The following is a 22,753-nucleotide window of genomic DNA, read 5'->3' as shown; positions in this document are numbered from 1 at the left end:
CTAAAAAGATGATTTTTTTATAGAAAATAAAATAAAATTATAAAATATAATTTATATGGACTAAAATTTATTTTATTATTTATTATTATTGTTAAAATTGAATATTATTTTATTAGGGATTTAATCTTTTTTTTGATAAAAATTAAAGATCGAAATTTTAAAATTAAATATATTCCATAAAATATTTAAGACGACTCTGATTATAAATACATATCTTCATCGGAAAAGAAGAAAAATTTAGTTAGAGAATTTCTGAAGTTCAGCAAACCATTCAAACATTTTATTAAAAAAATAAAAAGAAAATAAAAAGTTATTGAAATAAAATTTATATACTTTCTTGAAAATTAAAATTAACTTAAATGTGTTTTTTTTTTTTTGGTTAGTATTTTAGCTGTATATTTATTAAGATGAATGCGTGTTATACAATAATAATCTTAAAAATAAGGATTAGAGAATATTGAAAAAAAAATTATATATATGTATTGTTTTAAAAAGTTACATAATTTTTATTTCATACAAAATTATACCATATCGTTAAAATACATCTTATTAATAAATTTAATTTTAAAACGACATATTTTAACAATGAAACTGGAAAAAAATTCAAAATAAAAACCATATTTACATGAACACAATTTATATCTAGATAAAATGAGAGAAAACATTGTAGATTTATGATTTTGAGTTAAACAATAACTTCAAACTACCTTCTTCGGTAAATGAATAAAAAGGAAATGAAGAGTAGAGGAAAGGTCGAGAGTAGGTAGATTAACTTTTGTTTTAGCACCTATGTAAATTTATGAATATATATCAAGTACTATTATTCACTTATAAAATATATATATTTTTACAAAATCCAAAAAATATATGAACTATTAATTTTTTCAACAATATATAATACCTAATTTTATCCTTTGAAATGAGTACTCATTTATTTTTTCCAATTGTTAAAAGGCATTGTCCCGTTGTCAGTGGTCCAGGGTGGTTGGTGCAGTTCATAATAATTTTAATTAAATATGTCTACATGGGCAATATCCAAAAATAATTCATATAAAGAAACACGAAATAATTATATATAGGGTATGCGTATCTAACATCTGTTTGTAGTTTCAACCACCACCAAATAAATAAGTATAGGTATCAAATTGTAAAATATTTTAATTTTTAAATAAGGATACTCATACTTGTAACAAAAAGGTTGAATAAATTTTTCATTCTTATAAATATATAAAATTTTGTTTTCAGTTGTTAATTTGTTATAAAACTTTTCTTGAAATATTTGTCTATTAAATATTTTCTGTTATTAATTGTAGTCTCTATTTTTTATTGAAACGCGATATGACAAGTTCCAACAATTTTTTATGACATATGTCATTGTTAAAACCTTTAAAACAACATCACATTTAATCTTTTTATAACTTATCAACAACCTTAAAATTAAAATAAAGATTAAATAATTAAATTAAAAATTTAAATAATTAAATTATTAGTTAATGATATTTTAAAGTTTTAATACGATACATCGATCATTAAAAAAAAATATCATTTGACATTTGTCACATGATCTAATATTAAAAAGCAAAGACTATAATTACAATAATTAAAAATATTTGAAGGAAAAAAATTTGAAAGAATTTGTTATAGAACTTAAAATAAAAATTTGATATAATTATATGGATCAAAAACTTGTTTAACCATTTAACTAATGAGTTAAATATGTTTTAAGTCCTACTAAAATTTTAAATTTTTGTTTTTAAGCTCTTTAAAAAAATTTCATTTTGTTTACCTTACAAAACTATAAGAGAAGTAATTTTAATCCTTGTTGGATGAAACATATATTTTTGAATGATTTTTTTTAAATATATTTATAATATTATAAAAATTTATTTCACAAAAAATGAACTTAAAATTTGATTTATAGATCTATATTTTTTATACTTTTATTTTGGATTTATGATGTTTCAAAAATTATATTTAATTCCTTCTAAGTTAAAGATTTTCTAAATTTGTGTAGAGTAATTTTTTTAAATGTTATACAAATGAAAAAAATTATTCAAAAATTTAAAAGTTGAAGGGAAATTACACATATTTTCTTCTAGCTAGTATGAACTAAAACTGTTTAAAGGATACTTTTGTCAAGACTAAAAAATATAATATTTTACAAAAGCTAAAAATAAAATTTTATACAACTAAAAACTTTTTTAATCTTTAAATAATTATAAAACAATATTATTTATACACTATTGTTCAAGTGTCTATCCTTTTAAAAATTAAAATAATTAAAGTTACAAATTTTATTTAAACAAACAAGATTAATTAAAAAATAAATAATAAGTATAATGATTTAAATAAAGAATAGAGTTAAAAAGGATAAATGATTATACTAAAACTTGATTGATTATTTTCTTTATCAATACTTAATATCTCTTTAATATCTAAATATATATTTATGATCAATTATATCTTCTCATACATCGCTTATTTTATTTTATTTTATTTTTCTTTATTAAAATATACATATATTATTAATAATTGATTTTTTTTTTAATAGAAAAATGAAGTTAAGGAAACAATTGTTATGTTTTGAAAAAAGGTTAAGGAAGACGAGTAAGAGTAACTATTGTATTTAACAAGCAAAATATATATTGTCAAAAAAGTAAGCTAAATACATATTTGGTCTAGATAAATCTTTATTCTTTATAAAATACTAAAATTTCAGTTTTAGAAAATACTTTTATATCAAAAATAGAAAATATTCAGATTGTCTCCAAAACATTAAAAACAAAATTAAATTGAGCATAAAATTCAGAAAATAAAAGACAGAAAATGAAAATCAACATATATTTTTATACTTGTTCATCGACTCATTTTTACTATGTAAAGTACTTCTAATACTCCTTCAATATAGATGAAAGTTTTCTCCTTTATATGTAATATGAACGCTTACAAAGACCCATCGACAAATTGTATATACAAAGTTTGTACAAACAATCAAGTCTTCCCTATAAACTCAAAGAATCATATTTTCTATAAAATCCATCACGAAAACCATATTTTTCTGCCCTTAAGGTGCAACATGTATATTGAACCCTCAATTGTTCACAAATGAGACAATCATTCCAAACAATAGATATGCCACCTTTCATGTTTTTATCTCATAGATTTAATCACACAAGAAGTTAATTATAAAAAGTGTGTAATCTTGATTTTTTTTTCTTGAATGAATGAAAGTAATCAATTATAAATGAAGGAACGTGTTAGAAGTTAAGAAATATGATTTAGTAGTGAAACAACAAAACAAAATGCATAAAAAAACAATTGATTTTTAATCGAAAAAAAACTAACTCTCCTGCACGTGTTAGTTGACTCACATTCTCTATGAATTGATTCATATGTGATCAAATAACCCTTAATTTTAATGTTGAATTGCATGTGTTGACTTATGCATTGCATACATAGGTTCACATGGACTTCCAAAGAGTTCAATGAGTCAATTCATACGTCAAGTGAATCATTTCACTTGTTCAAAAAACATTTTGAATTGCTTTCAGGATCTTTGTAAGTCAATTTATTTAACACACCTGAAGTTATGCATGATAAATTGAAGCTTTCAGCATGTTTTTCTAATTCAAAAACTTCAATTGATATTGAGAATTGAATAATCGACAAAGACACACAAAATCATCTATATGAAATTTAGTTTTGACTTAAATCAAAACACTAAATCTATTTTAGATAAATTTACGCTCACACACATACTCTTGAGAAAACCCCTTAGAAAACATTCTATCCCTTTATGATAATAATATGTCAACAAATGATAATTACAAGTGTATGTGATCATATAACAATATCTTTATATTAAGAATAATGTTAACAACACACTCTTTAACATATATTTTTCAAAACACAGTTTTTAATTGATTAAAATTTACACGAGTTCCAACAAATACATATGAGACTCAAATGATTTAGTCAGATCTATATGAATTTTAACCAATTATATAAAATAAAAAAAAAACATATTAAAAAATGTGTTTAATAGTATACAAATACATAATTGTTTCTCCTTTTGACCGGTATCCCACACCCGCAAAAACCACATGCTACCCAATTAAGTGTGCTTGTTAGGCCGATAAACAAAACTTAACACTTATTCAAAGACACAACATATATAAAAAAAAACAACGTTAAATGATTGTTTGTTTACTTCTACTCTATTTTATCTCCTATTTAATGATAATATTTCTTAAATACTTTTCATTTAATTAACTTTTTTTTTATGACTCGATTTATTAATCATAGAAAATAATTTAGACAATATATTATTTTTCTTTTTAAATTCATTGCAATCAATTATTTTTTTAATACGTCTAATTTGATATATTTTTGTTTCTAATAAATCATTATTTATAAAGGGAGTATATTGAGAGGTATTTTACTGAAATTTGAAAATGAAGTAATTTTAAATGTTTTTATAATATGAAAAATCATAACAACAATTATATATATTTATATTTTCAAAATGAAAGAAAGTCATATACATGTTTTAATTAACATAAAGAAAAATTAATCAAACAGATTAAAGATTTTAATTGTTATATATTATCGACGTAAGTTTTTTTTTATATCGACAATTATTTATAAACATGACTTTATAAATAATTTTAATAATTTAATAATTATAATTAACTGATATTTATAAAAACTATTTATATTATAAGTACATATAATTTTAATTCTAAATCAAATATTCCAACTTTCTTTAATTAAATTTGGTAGCCAAAATGAATAATTATTATGTATAAGATCAAAGTTGGATTAATAATCCAACACAAATTTAAACCAAAATACGTTAAATCGAAAGAAATAGGAGTCTAAGATGCGGTGGCTTCGTGGAAGATGGAAAATGTCTAGTCAACAGTGCACACGTACACCACAAATTAACCAGTTGGTTTGACATTTATATATGCCCTTTTTTGCACTTCACCACATTCACCAATTGATGTGATCTTTCCCAAGTATATATATACATAATAAGGCAAGATCACATCACATATATAACATATGCTACCATCATAATGATGCTTGGTCTCTTTGCTTCCTCAATCTCAAGGGTATAAGAAGTGGTGATGGAAGAAAGTATGAAGATGGTATATGAATATAGGCACTAATTAAACAAGGTATTGGCGTGCCTCAATTTGAAGACATGGTTAACATAAAATTACCAACCATGTAATTTGATTGAGCCGCGTCAATATCTCGTGCTTATCTTCTATTTCTTTCTATCTCTATTATCTCATCACATTCTTAATTTCTGGTATGTATATATTAATATAGTTTTAGTTATTAATATTTTTTTAATTATAATTATTTTCATTTTATGTTTTTTTCTCACAATTTTTTCTTTACACAGTTCTATATTGTTAATTATGACTCAAATTCTGATATCATATGGTTTCAGTGATATGTTGCATAGAATTTTAAAGGGAATATTTTAAAAACCTTTATATAGTAACAATTATTGTAGATCTTTGTCTTTGGCCTTTTTTCTCCTTTATGCAGATAAGAACCTTTCATCTTCCACTTGTCTTAATTTCTCCATGCTCATATTCAATGAATCTTGTGTATATTTTGTGCAGTACTTTTCTACCAGAAACATTTTCATGGAGAATTTAGAATAATAATAATAATTATTATTATTATTATTATTAAGCAAATAATATTTAAAAACCGGTGTATATGAACAATGTAGTTGAACAATTATATGATGAAAATGCACATTAACGTCAGCAAGAGTAGGTGAAATATTGCCGTATCAGGTCGGCCATCAGACTTTGCACTAACCATTATTCTATTCATTATCTATTACATCAAAAAAATGAAGAAAAAAATTCCAGAAAATAAAATAGCTGGAAAAAATTAAATATAAAAGTTAATAAAAAATATTGTTTATGTTTTAAGATAAAATCAATCATGATTTTGACTCGTTAAAATTTAAAAATTCAGCCATCATATCATTCACATTGACCATTAATAAAGGTATCCTTATAGATTATCACAAAAAATCATTTTCCCTTATACAGAGTGTTTTTTACTTTTTAGTTCTTCCGTGATAAAAATATAAAAAAAATTTAATTTATTTGGTTTAAATTTTGAATTAAATATATTAATCATCTATCTTTGATTATTTATTTTGTATTTTTTATTTATATTTAATTGCAAAATAATATATAAGGGCAGTTATTATACCAAGATATGAAGCTAATTAAGCATTTTAATTATGCTAGCTTTCGAATAATTGAGATATATCCACCACAATAAGTTAGGTCATCCCATAATCATCTTCACTTTTTGCACTAGCTAATCATTTAACACGGATTGAAATCATTTGAGTTCAAATCAATCAAAACATGACGAATGCAAATTTTCATTTTCTTAAGATACCAATATATCCTCTTTCTGAATTGTTAATTTTTGTTTTGGCTAATGCATTGTGGATTAGAGAGACAAAAGAAAAGGCGTACAATCTATTATCAACTACATAAAAGAGAGTTTATCCAACTAATATATTAGGTAAAATATATTTTATTAAAAGATTAATCATCTTAAAATGCTGATTATGAATCTATATATATATAAATATTTGACACGAATTCCAACAAAATAACGATAGTATGTATAGTGTTTTTATTTGTAGAGATAATATATTTAATGTATTCAATTCGTTAATTTAAAGATAAAAGTTTGACATTATAATTTAAAGATGGATATAATTTAAATTTAATTGGAAAATGATTATTGTTAACAATAATCCCTTTTTCAGATTAAAATAACTGTAATTCTAGATTAACATCGATTATTTTCTCTAAAATTTTAACTTTAAATAAGATGTACAATTCTCGCTAATATTATAGCATTTTCAATATTTTTTTTAAATATTGATATCATAATGTTTATATAAATATTGTTGTTTCTTATAAATAATTTATATAATTAGTTTTTTCTGTGTAAATTTACAATCATTTTAGTTATTTAATCAATTTAATTAAATCACATGAAATAAAAAAAAAAATCTTATATTTAATTTTATTTTCATACTTTTATTTACAGATTGAGTAAATATTATCCGAGTCCCAATAAATTACTACATGTTGTATGGCATGGGTAACCATACTAGTAATAATATAGAAGAATTAGCTAGTGATAGTACTTGATCTTAATTGAATATATTAATGCCGGCATATACATGAGTTGTAGTATGAGTTAATAAATATATGCACCTAGAACTATAAATATTAATGTCTTTGTCCATGAGTTGTGTCAATTAATAAGTATGCAGTACATAGAACAATAAATTATCTGTTTGTTGAGGGAGGTGGTGGGTTTGTACTACTACTAAGGCATACATGATGCTTAAGCGTTTGAAGAATATAATTGATAATAATGTTAGATGGAGGGGCATAGGCAGAAATAATTAATGAAGGAATCCTTCTTTGTTGAGCTATTCATAAAACTACCTAGCTAGGTGGTGAAGGTTAGATAAGTGGGGCCACAAATAAAAGTTTGTCTAATTAATAAGAAGATGATTTATATTATGTCAATTCAATTTAGGTTGTCATTTAATATGAAAATTTTATTAGTGAAGAAAATATGTAAGTATCATTATCACCGATAAATCTTTAGTTAGGTCTGTTTTAATTTTGAAGAAATCCTGAAATCTAATACATATAAACTTTTATATTAAAAAAAATGAAAGTAAAACCTGTTAGGTTTCTCTTTTAAAATAGCTAGTGGCTCGACATACCTTTTGAATTGTAATGTTTCCCTCCTAATCTCCATAAGATTTTAAATTGCAAATTTGTAGTTACCTTTGCATTGTGATTCTTGATATGCAAATAATTGTGGTCAAATATAGTTAATACAACAACAACATGATCAAGTTGTAGTTGTAGTTGTGATGGAAATAAAAATCTTGATGTTGCTGCATAGGTTATGGTTACAGACATTTATTTAAAGATGCTTTTAATATTGTGGTGAATAAGATTTTAGTCTTTGTAAAAAATTTCCTCAACATTTAGTCTATTAAAATTTTTCGTTTTCATTTTTTGACTTTGATTTTGAATCAACTTTTATGTATTCTTTAAATATTTTATTATTATTTTCATTAATATTTAGGACATATGCAACAAATTTCTTGCACAAATTTAGAAACTTTTAACAAAAGATAAGTTAAATATAATTTTTTAAACTTTGACGCTTAAAAATTCATATTTAATCTATCGCTTGTTAAAATATTCTAAATTTTTAAGGAAAAATTTCTTATAATATTTTAAAATTTAAAATTTTATTTATTTTTTTCATTTTCATTTTTTTAGTTCTATCTCCTTTAAAATCCATTTGATGCGCATGATAGAATAGATACAATATTGATATATAGCTGAATAAAGATAAAGTTTGATACTAATAGAATAAACATTATCATAGTATGTGTTTGATACACATGTTAACTAACATGATATCATTTTATTTTGTCATGTATTTGATACAATCTCATCATTACATAATATAATATAAATTATATTTAAATAACAAAAAATTACCGTTGTAAATAGTTATATATTAGTTTTTTTTAAATTAACTTATTATATTTTAAATATTTTAAATTAACAAAAGAATGCTAAAAAGTTAAATAATTAATGAAACAATTTTATATTTAAGATTGTCCAACGACACTATTAAATAAATATTTTTTTTTTTGAAAATCACGAGTAACCAAATAATTCTATTATTTTTGTTAGAATGTAAATAAATATATGATATATATTATATGTAAATAAATAAAAAATAATCTTGTAAACAAAATATATTTATTTTTTAAATTTTAATTAATTTTCATATTTTCTATAATTTTGATTATTAGTATATTTTTTAAATTAATTATTAATATTTCATTTTTAAGTTGAATATCAAATTCTATTAATTTTTTTTATATTTATATTTGATTTAATCAACAATTTTAAATTTTAGATTATATTATATAAATTATTTTTAAATAATTTTGGAGGGGCATAATGCAACAAAAGTTACCTAGTCATAAATATACAAGAGGGTCGTGAAACAAAAGTTACCTAGTTGTCTTAGGCTACCTTTGTGTCAAGAATTTGATGAACATTATGTCCAGCTCGTCTAGGCAAGCTCAAGATAAAAATATGGAGGACTTTTTGGCCGTATCTCCCCCTAGGGATCATTTGGTCGTCGCATGACTAGTCGCTTGGGGAAAGCTCTTGTCACCTTAGTGAAAAAGGCAATTTTTTGAAGATTATGATCATTTATAACTAGTTGCTTCGGAGAAGCTCTAGCTCCCCTAAATTAGGGACACTAAATTATATGTTATTTGAGAGATTTTTGAGTTTTAGGTTAATGTTTTGAATTTTGGCATTGAGAAGATATTGACCATATTTTGGAGGTAAGAAACTTGAAGATTTTACCCTTAAAAGTGTGCATTCAATCAATTGTTTTTGTATGTAATCTTATTTTCTTCATTGTTATTTTGTATGAGGTAAATATCTACCACGGAGGATAGAAGATTGAAAAGTTATCTTCTACTACATGTATTTAAATATTTTGATACTTTTCTTCTCTCACAACAAATATTTAATGATATTGAGGACATAGTAAATGAGTGTGTGCAGCACATTGCTAATAACATAGAGTATGAAATGTGTTGAAATAAGAAGATTAAGTCAATGATTATCTTTTTTTCAAGAGAAGTCAATAATAATCTTGTGGACGGCGTGAGTTAAGTGAGGTAGTTTATATTTTTTTTTAGAGTTATAATTTTGTATCAAATTCTTTCTTGAGACACATGTTGTAATTCAAGCTTTATTAATAATATTTTAGCTTATAAAAAAAATAGAAATAATAAATTGTGGGGTAGGACAAGGAGATGTAGGGTGCATATATCATGACATTTTTTTTTTGTTAGGGAGGATGATCCATTTTCTACAAATTTTTTGGATCATATAGTTTTGAGCCTAATGTCTTTTTTATACTTCTCTATGATTTTCGTATCTCCAATTTCAGTTTCTTTAAAATCCTAGTTTATTATAGGCTAAATTACATCTGTAGTCCCTTAACTTAATTTCAGGTAACGTTTTTGTCATTTATATTTTTTTTTTCCGATTTAATCCTTTATTCCTAATAATATCAAATAAAGTATGAAAATATGAGTTTATTTGAAGATTTGCGTTACAAATTTGATGAAATTTATATTATATTCAAGAATATAATTAATTTTATGAGTTTTGATTGAATTTTTTTTTGAATTTTTGTATAAAAAAGGATAACATTGTTGAAATTTTAAAACATAAAATATCAAATTGTCACTTAAAATTAAAATAAAGGATCAAGTCGGAAAAAAAAAAGATAAAAGACTAAAACGTTACCTGAAATTAACTTAAAGGACCACATATGTAATTTAACCTTTATTATATATATATATATATATATATATATATATATATATGTGTGTGTGTGTGTGTGTGTGTGTGTGTGTATTTTGGAGAAAAAAAAAATACATTCTAAAAAGTTGAGATTTTGAATTTTTGAAAATTTACGAAAAACTTAATCATTTTACTTTCTTTTTGTGTCACATTCGTATAAAAAACTGATATTTTGAATAATTGAATATTTCAAAATTTTCAAATATCAAGGTATTATATAATATATATACTACTTTTGGCAGGTACACGTTGAATATGTACAACAAAAAATATTTAAAAATTACTAACAGTAGGGGATCTGCCGAGGGGTATAGAAAAAATATGTTATTGAAAAAATATACCATAAAATTGATAGACATGTATGTTATAATGATCCAATTTGAACTGAAATGTAAATTATATTATTGATTATCTATTAAAGTAGTCTATATTAGTGGGTGTCATAATAGCATACTTGAAACATCTTTTGTTTATCTAGAAGACACCTATTAACTATTTAAAATATTTATCTATATATATCATTGTTAACATTGGACTATTGGACCTGAAATAGAAAAATATGAAAAACTCAAAATATTGATTAACTTATTTTCAACAATACTTCACTTTTTAAAATATTTTGTACACATGAGAACACAATTTATTTTTGCAAAGCGTCTAAATAATTTGTAGTGAGTGAGATGAGAATAAGATAAGGTAACAATGGCAGAGGATGAATTACAAGGAATCAATCTATAAAAGCTAACCATTTTTTCTATTCTTTTAATAATGCATAAAAGTATCAATTCGTTTCCGTCTTCTTTAAAATTTCAAAATATGTGGTTGCAACTTCATGACTATTAGAGACTAGTTCAACAAATCTGGGATCAAGTTGTTCACTGTTTCCCCATGGTGGCTCTTTCATAAAATTTGAACCTTGTGAATATTCTTTTAAAATATGGAACAAAGAGACTTTTGGTGATGTTCATAGAATGGTAGCTACTGCTAAATCTGAATTGGATTCTCTTAAGTAGCATATTGATGAGGTGGATTATTTTGATGATCTTCGCGATAAGGAAATAATTGCACAGATATTGAACTAAGAATTCTAGTGAGATAAATCAAGAGTTAACTAGTTTATGCAAGGTGATAGAAATACTACTTATTTTCATAAAGTTGTCAAAATTCATTATGCCTCTAAGCAAATGTATGTTCTTATCATATTATTACAAAACAAACTAATATTGAAGCTCATGTTCTTCAATTCTTCCAACAATTATATGCTTTAGATAATGTTAGTTTCGAGTCAGGATTAGTTTTTATAGTTATTGCCCGATTGGTTTATAAGGATGATAATTCTAAACTAATCTCCATACAGTGTTAAATGAGGTGAAACCAGTTGTCTTTTCTATGAATGGGTCAGACGCTCTTGATTCATATGGCTTTGATGATTCTTTCTTTTAAATTTTTTGGGATATAATTAGTCTTGATGTTTATGCCTCTATGCGACAACTTTTTTCTACATGGTAGATTCTTCTAAATTTAAACTCTAATGTGGTTGCTTTAATGTTATAGACCTATTACTTTGGCTTACTTTTAGTTTAAAATTATTACAAAGGTTCTTGCCGATTATCTTCTACTTCTCGCCCCTAAAATCATTCCAAAGCAATAACACATTTTTATCAAAGACATGAGTGCATATGCGTTGCTTTTGATGCCATTAACATGTTGGATTCCAAATCTCATTAGGTATTATTGCTTTTAAATTTGATATTCCAAAGGCTTTTAACACTCTTGATTTACTATTTGCTAATTTTAAGCTGAAAAAGTTTTGCAACAAGGCGTAGGCAGCTTAGCCGTTGTAATTATTTTCAAGGGGTTAATTAGATGTGAGATCTTTTTAATTTTTGAGCTATTATAACGCAAGTTGTACAACTTGGAGATTTTAAAAGCTCATTTTTATAAAAAAAATAATTAAACTATTCTTAAACGAGTTAACTAGATGTGACATCTTTTTAGTCAGTGGGTTTTATTTATGACACAAGTTGAACAACTTGATAGTCATAAAACTCGTTTTTTTATAAATAATTATTCAAATCAAACAAACTCTTTTCGGTAATTTTTTATTTATTTAAAACAATTTTCTAAAAAAAAAAACTATCAACACATCCACATTTTTATACCCACGAATTATGTAGCTTTGATTTCTCCATCGCATCAGGAGATACATAGGAGCAAGATCACATTCTTGTCAAGCACATTAATAAAATTTCTTTTTTTGTCCTTTATTTGTTAAGCACACATTTATTTCAAAATCATATTTAAATAATAATAATAATAATAATAATAATAATAATAATAATAATAATAATAATAATAATAATAATAATTGTTATTCATATTTAATAATAAGGAGAAATATATATACTTAAGTTAATATTAATATTCTTGCACAATTAGTCATAGGTAACTGTTGTTTTAACAGATGTCGTTAGGTGTTGATACCTTTCATATGCATAATCGAATCCAAACTCAAAATTTAGTTTCAAAGACCATTTTTTCTATTTTTAAGGGGTATCCCAATATTTTCTCTATTTTAAAATAAATTTTGGTGGCGACTCCATTGAATTTGAGAAACACTAGAAATTTTAGGCCGCAACAAACATTCTACTATATTTTTTTTCTTGTAAGTGGGATGCGACAAGGAGATCCTTTGTCTCCTCTTCTATTTTCTTAGCAGACTTGAAGTCTATGGTTGATCCTCAGAATTTTGTCAACTCATCTCACATTCTTTATGCATATGATATTATGGTATTTTGCAATGACACGAAAAATAATTTAGAATCCCTCATGTAGTTGTTTTGTGAATATGGCGCTGCTTCTGATTAGCATTTCAGCTTAAACAAGTATAAGTTCTTCGTTAGCTCAATGTCTACTAGATATGTTTAAGATATCGATTCTTTTTTGGGATTCTTTCTGGTTTGCTTCTATTTACTTGGGTGTCCCTATATTCATAGGGAAACCTAAGACCTTTTATGTACAACCTATTGTTGATTAATAATGGGGTGAGTCCAGCCGGTAAAATCAATTAACCATGGTATGTTAGTATACAAATTTTATGTTTACACTTGGCTTATTTCTCTTTTAAAAAATTTGGATTACTGGTTGAGAAGTTTTATCTGGTTTCATGATATTTTTAGTAGGAATATTGTTATTGTGGCTTGGAAGAAGGTTTGCTCTCCTTTTGAAGAAAGAGGCCTTGATATTCTATCATTGCGCGCTATTAATTCTACTACCTTGCTTAAGATGTCTTGGGACATTTCTTCGCATCAACAATGGACTTTACTTTTTAAGGCTCATTACATATTTCACAAAATCCTCCATTTGGCGAAGTAATTGAAAATTTTTACATTTGGTTTTGGAAAATTAGTACCTCTTTGTCAAGTTTATCCAATCGCTCAATGATAAGTAAAAATCATTTCCACATAGTAACAAAAATTGTAACACCTCGATTTTTAACAGCGCAAGTGTATTTTTTTTTTCTCAAACAAAACAAATTCATAAAACAAATAAATAAAGAAGGAAATAGTTTTGGATAAATATTTAAGTCGTAACACAACGACAAAAGTCAACAATATTTACAAGCAGCGGGAATAGTTTTTGAAACAAATATCCCAAGTATTTAAACAGCAAAATACACTGGGGCTATGAGGCCTATCAGACATAGCTTATATCCCTGAGGTATTCTCGGCAGACACCTGTACAAAAGCACTGCCCCAAAAATTTCAACTCCCCCACGTCACATCAAAAGTGGTACATGGACCCATCAAAATAAAAGTCTAGCTGACAATATGAGGTATAGGTACAATCTTCCAAATTAAAATAAATACATCCACGAAAGAAAGACATCTATCCCATATACAACCATCTAATCTGACCATGCTTCAAAAAAACTATACAACCTGGGTGATCTCCACGCGCCCCGCAAGATCCTTCTGACACAACACTGATCAGGTATATCTAACTACGTGTCCATCTCTAGGGTATTACTCGGTAGGACGATCCTGGTTCTCATCTGAGGGCAAAACCCAGATTTCCACAATAATTGTAAAGGTCACCAAACGAAATTAACAAATAACACTTAGCATTTCAATTTTAAATGCACAAAATAACCTTTCATCTTAGCATACTTCTTGAAAGGGTTTTCATATGCCAAACATGCATAATCAAAGTTGAAAAATGAAATTTTAAACAAAACTACACTGTCGTATTCGAATACAGCATCCTTGTATTCGAATATAGTGTTGTTTCAGAAGTCAGTAGCAAAAACATCACATCTGTAGTCGACTATGAGATAAGATGTAGTCGAATACGATACAGGATGTCAGCAGCAAAAACAGCACCACTGTATTCGAATACAACATTTTTATAGTCGAATACAGTGCTGTTTCTGAAGTCAGTAGCCAAATCAGGACATATGTATTCGAATACAACCTTCTTGTATTCGAATACACATCAGAAAAAGTGCAGAAATCAATTTTGAAACATTTCGAAAAGGTTTCACAATCAATCAACACTTACAACAAATCCAAAGCAATCACACTTAGCAATTAAGACACAATCACAACAACAACTGAGTATACACACGCAATCATAACATTAAATCAAACATGACTCGCATGCCACGCACCCTAAATGCAATGTGTATATGCCAAAATGCATGGACTCTGAGGGGCGTAAATCATAATTGTACCGCCTATCACATGCCTTGTACTAAATTATTGAGGTGCCACCTATCACGGGTAAGCACGATTTACTAAAAACGTAAATCGTAAATTGTAAATGTATCAACTATTTACCGAGGTGCCACCTATCACGGGTCAACACAATTTACAAAAATGTGCAGTCTATCGCGGACCTTCATGACGCGATAATCCCCGCAAGGATAAGATGAAACAAGATATCACATGGAATCATCTCGTGGCCCATCTGGTCACCACTACCACCACAGCCTATCCGGTCGCCATGTACTATAAAATGCTTGAGCATACTCTGACTCTTTCCACAACAATCATTAAGTAAATGCAGCTATTAAAAGATTCCCCATTTTTAACACTCATTTAACACTAATTATTTTTCAAATACCATACATAGCATACTCAAACATATTCTCAAATTCAATCCACAATTCACACCAAATCATATCAATTCATTTTTCCACAAAATCCACACATAAAACACATCTCAAAAATTCATAATATTAATTATGAACACATCAATCACAACAAACATAAATCATCACAAATCACACTTCAAAACACACCAAAAACAAATTCCACTAATTCACACATAACCGAATTAAATTCATTTTCCATAAATTCACACCTCAAATAGATCAAATTTCTTTTCCATAATATTACATATAAGGTCCTAAATGCAAACTAAAAGTTTGGAAGAAACCCTTCCCTTAACGATAGCTTTAACAAGCGATTATGGTACCGTGATTTATTTCGGTAAAAATTGCGCTCGGGTCGTTGCATCCAAAGTTTGTTCACTAGCATCGCGGCGGGAAGATTAGCTACTTTCCCTTCTATCTCTTCGCTAAATAAAGCTTAGATCTAGAAGAAACGTGAGGATTTGTGTTTGATGGTTTTGAAATAACCAACATCGTTTTCCTTCGTTTTCGAATCCGAGAAGAAGAATGAAGCTGAGAAATCCTTGCTTTCTCACCCACCAAGCCTTGGTTCCTTTTCTTGAAGCAAAAGGAAGCAACGAAAATGAAGGGAGAAGGAAGAAGATTCGCGAGGCAGGGGGGAGTGTTTTCGGCTTTCCCCTGTTTTCTGTTTTCTTTTAGTTTTTCTTTCCTTCTTTTTCCTTCTTTTTCCTTCCTTTCATTTTATTTCTTTTTCCTTCCTTTCCTTTTCTTTCTTTACATATATATATAACAAATATCTAAAAAAAATATCTAGATATTTATCAAAATTACCATTTCACCCATAACTTCTCTAACCACTTTTTCAGAAAAATATCTTCTCTCGTCGCAATTCAATTGACAGATGAATTTTTCTGGAAAACTCTACATCTTAGAAAATTTTCTTTTCGACAAAAGATTCTCCGTAAATAAATATAATTATTCCTCAACGAATAAATTTAATCGGGGCTCCAAAAATATATTTCTGACATTAAACTCACAAAATATAATAACTTGGCTAAAAAGCCTCAGATTTCAACATAAACACACACCAAAATACAATAATTACAAATTAAAACCAAGGGTCTTACAAAAATGGTTTATAAGTTGGTTTATAATTTCGATTAAATATAAATTTAAATAGAGAAAATTCAATACAAGACAAATGATAGGAAATTCAAATCACTATCTTTTCACTATGTAAGTATTAATTTACTATTTTAACACTCTAACCTATTTGATTACGTCAAATTAATGAATTAAACTAAGACCAATTCCTTATTTCAAAATCCATTTTTTCTAACAACGAACCCTAATTTCTTAGTTGATCAGGTGTGTTACTCAAAGCATATACGAAAGTGAATTTTTTAGACACATGCTAATACTTTAAATTCTAATAACAATATTGAAACATGAAGATATATTTTGGTTCAAGTTATTATAGCTCATTTTCCAATAACAAAATAATACATACGAATATCAAAACTACATAGACTCAAGAAGGTTCATCTAACTCTAATCATTGAGTAAATTAGCTACTCATATTGTTTGATAACATATACATAAAGACAAAAGAAATTACGCATAAATATTGCATTAGGTCTCCTTTTAGGCGTAGTCGCTTCCTCCTTTGCATCTAAAAATAAGAATCCTAACAAAATTTTGATTTTTAACTTAAATAATGTATGAGAAATGTGCATCAACGCATTAAGCTGGGTATGGGAGCAATGCGCTACAACAAAATTTATTGTGGGAAACAAGTTGGGCTGCGATGTTCCTTTTATGCACCTAGAGACAATGAGTTATGGTAGGATGTGCATTGCAACATAGTGACAAGAGCTTCTGCGATGTTCCCTTGGCCCTTCATGCTACACTCCTGCTTCAATCAAAAGACAATTTGGCACATCTGAGATCACCTTGTGCCAACAGTAACTCTTTGTAACTTCGAGAGTGTATGTTCTTACTGTAATTGACTTGTTACATCAAAACAAAAAGAGAAAACTTCGAGATTTTGTCTAATTAGAGCTGGTTAGTACCAAAACATTCAAAGATAATTGAAGACAATTCAAATTTCTTTTCTTCTTCAAATAGCTGTAAAACTAACTAGAAAGAATGAAACCCTAAATAAAAATTGTTAAGAAAGTGCTCAAAAAACAAGATTTGATGAAAACTCATAAATAACATATTCTAGAGACTTGGAAATGGTAAATCAATTAAATATGGTTTGATAAATGGCTAGGCCAATCTTTTATGGATAAACTTGGTTTATCCTCTCGTCTCATGCATTCTTTAAAGTCTAGTGTCATTGATATTTTAGTTAATCACACTTGGAATATTCCTGCTTCTTTTGCTCGTTCATTTATTGATATTGTTGTTGAGATGACCTAGATTGTTACTCCTTGAATTAAATGGGACAACGAATTAGTTTGGAGTCTTATAAATTCTGGAGTTCTATTTTTTAATGATGCTTACAAAACTCTTCATCCTACGAGCTTGATACTTAATTGGAATAAAAAGATTTGGAGTTTTGTAATCCCTCATTCCAAATATTTTCTTGTTTGACACCTTTATCATAATAAGATGCCTACAAATGATCAATTGTGGACCCATGGGTGTGTAGTGGTGTCGTGTTGTAAGTTATGCTATCGAGCTTATGAAACTACTGCTCACCTTTTCTTTGATTGTGTTTTTACTACTCAACTTTGGAACTAGTTGTCCTATGTTTTGTGTATTAAGATTAATTTTTCCTCCATTTCTCTATTCTTGATATATGTAGTAAGAACTGGAGCTCTCATGTAAGGGATGTCGTCCTTTTTGCTATCATTCACACAATTTAGGTTATTTGATTTTCCTGTAGTCAATTAGCTTTTAACAACAAGTTGATTAACGTGCACTCTACTATTCATATGGTTTCTTCTATTGTTTCTTTGTCAAGAAGATTCTCTAAGGGTGCTGCATCTTCATCAATGCTGAAATTCTCTATTATGAAATATTTTTTTTATTAATTGTCATGCTCTTAAAACCCTTTTTATTACGCAAGTTAATAGGTTGAAGCCTCATTGTGGTTGGATTAAATACAATATTGATGGTGCCTCAAGAGGTCATCCTAGCCTCTCTACTATTGGGGCTATTTTTAGGGACTCTTGTGGCGCTATTGCTGGTTGTTTTTTTTGGAATTTGGTATTTCTATATCATTTCATGTTGAACTTTATGCTGCTATGTATGCTATTAGGATTTTGTTGGTTTTTCTTTGGATAAAGTGTGACTCCTTGTTGGTTGTTCAATATTTTACCAATTTTAATCTTGTGTCATGGAAGTTGAAAAATAGGTGGTTGATTTGTCTTTCCCTTACAAGGCAAATGCAGTTCTATATTTCTCATATTCATAGGAAAGACAACACGTGTGCTAATAAGCTCGCTAATACTAGGTTTTACACTCATTACTCTATTTGGTGGGATTTATCGCCACCATGTATTTAGAATGACTTTTACCTCAATCGGTATAATATTCCTTTATTTATTTATTTTTTTCTTTCTGTTTTTGTTAAATTCTTTTAGGTTGCTCATGATTTTTGCTCTATTACACTACACTCCTTTTTCTTATACCTTGGTTTTACCCCTTTGAATTTTATAAGTAAGGTTTTTAATGAGGTAATGTTGTTCATCCTGTTTCTTTGGGTTTTGACTTAGTTACCCAAATTTTTTATTTGTAGTTTTTATTTGTTTTTTTTTTCATTTTTATTTAATACACTTATTGGAGTGCTACCAGTGATAGATGATAATTTTGAGGTGACAATATAGTTGGGATGTCAATTCTACTATGCAATGCTTTTGCCCTTTAATTTCTGCTTTAAAAAAATTATTTTAAACGTATCTACGTTTTGACAAGTACAATTTGAGTATATCTATAAATAATTAATTAAAAAATTATTGAAAGATAACTATAAGTTTTCGTTTTTTTTATAAAGAAAATAGTAAAAAAAATGACTGACACACAACTATAAGATTTCGAGTTGGAACTCGATTCATGATATCCAATTTAAGTGATTGTTTTCACTTTACGCAAGAGTAGGGGATTAGGAGAGGGGGTATGAAAAACTTTAGAATTAGCTGGGTAATTACTACATAGGCCCATGGGCTTTATTTTTAATTGTAGAAAACCACTTCGGCCCGAAAAAGAAAAAATGATTATCAAAACGTGACAAACAAAACAACTTGTGGAAAATAAGAGGAAGACATGTTCCTCACTTCTCCTCCACAATTCCAAAAGAAAAAAAAAAGAAAAAAAATTAAGTAGAAAAGAAAAACAAAATGAATTATCCAATCCCACTTTGTGTGTTGTGTCTCAAACCACCACCAACGAGTTTTTTCAACCTTATTACTCATTCATCAATTTCTCAGAAACCATGGTCATATACCTCTCTCCCTCTCCACCTCTACATTCCAATTCCATCATCAAATTATCAAATTCTAAGTCACCCATTTCAGAATCTTCATTAAAGCTCAAAACCCATTTCTCAAAATCACTCTTTTCTTCTTCATTCACTTCCTCAAACGTGAAACTCACCACCAAGAAGCACTTTTTGCATGGAAATAGGATTGTTGAAGATTTTAGGACCTGTGCCATTGGTGGATTTGATTATGGAAACTTTGAGGGTCCTCAGTCTGTTCTTGAAGCTGCTGCAGTTTTGACAGCAATCATTGTTGTTCATGAAAGTGGTCACTTCCTTGCTGCTTCTCTTCAAGGGATTCATGTGAGTAAATTTGCTGTTGGGTTTGGTCCAATATTAGCTAAGTTTAATGCAAAAAATGTTGAATATTCAATTAGAGCTTTTCCTCTTGGTGGATTTGTAGGGTTCCCTGATAATGATCCAGATAGTGATATTCCTGTTGATGATGAAAATTTGCTTAAGAATAGACCAATAATAGATAGAATCATTGTTGTTTCAGCTGGTGTTATTGCCAATGTAATTTTTGCATTAGTCATTATATTTGTTCAAATCCTTGCTGTTGGTTTGCCTGTTCAAGAAGTTTTTCCTGGTGTGAATGTGCCCGAGGTTCGGCCCTTTTCAGCCGCTTCTCGTGACGGATTGATTGCCGGGGATGTTATCATTGAAGTCAATGGAAGTGAGTTTCTTAAACCTGGTCCTAATGCTGTTTCTGAAGTTGTTGATGTCATTAAGAGAAGTCCTAAGAAATATGTTTTGCTTAAGGTTAAGAGGGGGGTGCAGGACTTTGAAATTAGGGTTACCCCAGATGAGAATTTTGATGGAACTGGTAAAATTGGAGTTCAGTTAGCTCCAAATGTGAAGTTATCTAAGGTTAGACCGAAAAATTTGGTGGAAGCTGTGACCTTTACTGCAAAAGAATTCTGGGGTCTATCGTCGAATGTTTTCGACGGGTTAAAGCAGACATTTTTAAACTTTTCTCAGTCAGCTAGTAAGGTTTCAGGTCCTGTAGCGATTATTGCTGTTGGCGCTGAAGTTGCGAGGTCGAACATCGATGGTCTTTACCAATTTGCAGCCATACTCAATATTAACCTTGCGATTATAAACCTTCTTCCTCTGCCTGCTTTGGATGGAGGAACATTGGCATTGATTCTCATTGAGGCTGCTAGGGGTGGGAGAAAGCTACCTTTGGAAGTAGAGCAACGGATTACGTCATCGGGAATTATGCTTGTTTTGATTCTTGGATTATACCTTATTATCCGTGATACCCTAAACCTTGATTTTATCAAGGAAATGTTGTAATTGTTGTGGAGTAACATTGCATGATTCTCATCTGCAATGCTGTTGCGCCTGGTACGGGTCGTGTAGCCAATGATGCGTTCGTAGAAGAGACAAGATCATTGTAAATGATTAAGGCAAGTTTCTTCCTCTAGGGATGTTATATGAAAGGCATCTCTTTGTTACTAATTCATTGATCTAGTCAGATTGTATTTGTGGTCCTGGAATATAAATTTACATGTTACAAATACTAGTTTTTTTTCTTTGTTTGCTGAAAACGCGTAGAAATACTAGTTTTATTTGTAAAATTTTAATATATTCTCGCCGCACTTTTCGTGGCATTCATATAGTTATCCTTTAAGAGTATAAATATGGTTCTGCGTCGATGATTGGTACTATTTGATCTGGATTCCCTGCCTCTTGAAATATCATTGACTAGATTGTGTTTTCAAAATAGCATTATGAATTCTGAGGAATTTCCTTTCTTTATCTTCTTGAATTGTTTTGTCTAATAAAACAATTCATTGAGTTGTATAATTGGATGCAACAATTCTCATCCTTCTAGAAAGAAAAAGATTTATGGATATTCATGGGATGATGTTGGGAAAGTTCCTACTGTTGTTTGATATATATATTAGGAATTATGTTTGTGTGTGAACACATGACGCAGTTGTGATGTGAATGGATTGATAAGGAAAAAGGGAGATTTTCTTTGCAAGGAAATATTTTATGTCTCTAGAACTATTAATATTTGAAGAGGAAGAATGGTGTTTGTATTTATGTTTTCTTCTATATTTTGTGGATATGAATCATCTTTTTCGGAAGGAACAAAATAAAATATATGAGAAGAATAAAATCTATTTTTCTTTTAATTTATATCTTTTGTTGAATGATAAATGATAATATTGAAAGTTACTCACCATACTAGTTTTTTCTTTTTGTGGAAAAAAACTCACTACACTAGTTTGAACAATATTATTATTTGCTTAACATTTATGATATAATTAAAAGTAAATAATAGTTAATAAAGATTATTCATTTACACTCCCAAAATGACAATAATACCCTTGATTTCTTTTCAATTTTTCAACCATTAGCCTTTACTAATTTGTTTTCCTGTTCCTCTCTTCCTCTATTTCTTCCTCCTCTTCCTATTCATTTGTCTCCATCTTTCTTTCATTTTCATTAGTCTTTCTATTCCTTTGATATTTGAATTCAAACCCATTTTTGCTATCTATTTTTTGTGATTCAAATTTTTATGAGATTTTCGATTTGTTTTTTTTTTTATGAGATAAAAGTATACGTGAATTGAGATAACATACACAAAACATAAAATGAATTCATGAAAACATA

At 27.7% G+C, this 22,753-nt stretch overlaps 1 protein-coding gene across 1 annotated transcript; it reads left to right on the top strand.

Annotated features, from left to right (window-relative positions):
* The first annotated feature begins 19,968 nt into the window (after positions 1-19,968).
* Positions 19,969-21,798, top strand: LOC101512563 (membrane metalloprotease ARASP, chloroplastic-like). Its single transcript, XM_004506252.4, has one exon. It carries the CDS (start codon positions 20,081-20,083, stop codon positions 21,422-21,424), a length of 1,344 nt encoding a protein of 447 aa, XP_004506309.1. The 5' UTR covers positions 19,969-20,080; the 3' UTR covers positions 21,425-21,798.
* The last annotated feature ends 955 nt before the right edge of the window (positions 21,799-22,753 follow it).

The sequence above is a fragment of the Cicer arietinum genome, chromosome 6, assembly GCF_000331145.2.
Source record: "Cicer arietinum cultivar CDC Frontier isolate Library 1 chromosome 6, Cicar.CDCFrontier_v2.0, whole genome shotgun sequence".
NCBI lineage: Eukaryota > Viridiplantae > Streptophyta > Magnoliopsida > Fabales > Fabaceae > Cicer > Cicer arietinum.
This window is presented reverse-complemented; position numbering and strand designations above follow the sequence as displayed.

Coding starts and splice junctions, on each gene's coding strand:
- LOC101512563 (XM_004506252.4), top strand. CDS start 20,081: ATGGTCATATACCTCTCTCCCTCTCCACCTCTACATTCCAATTCCATC.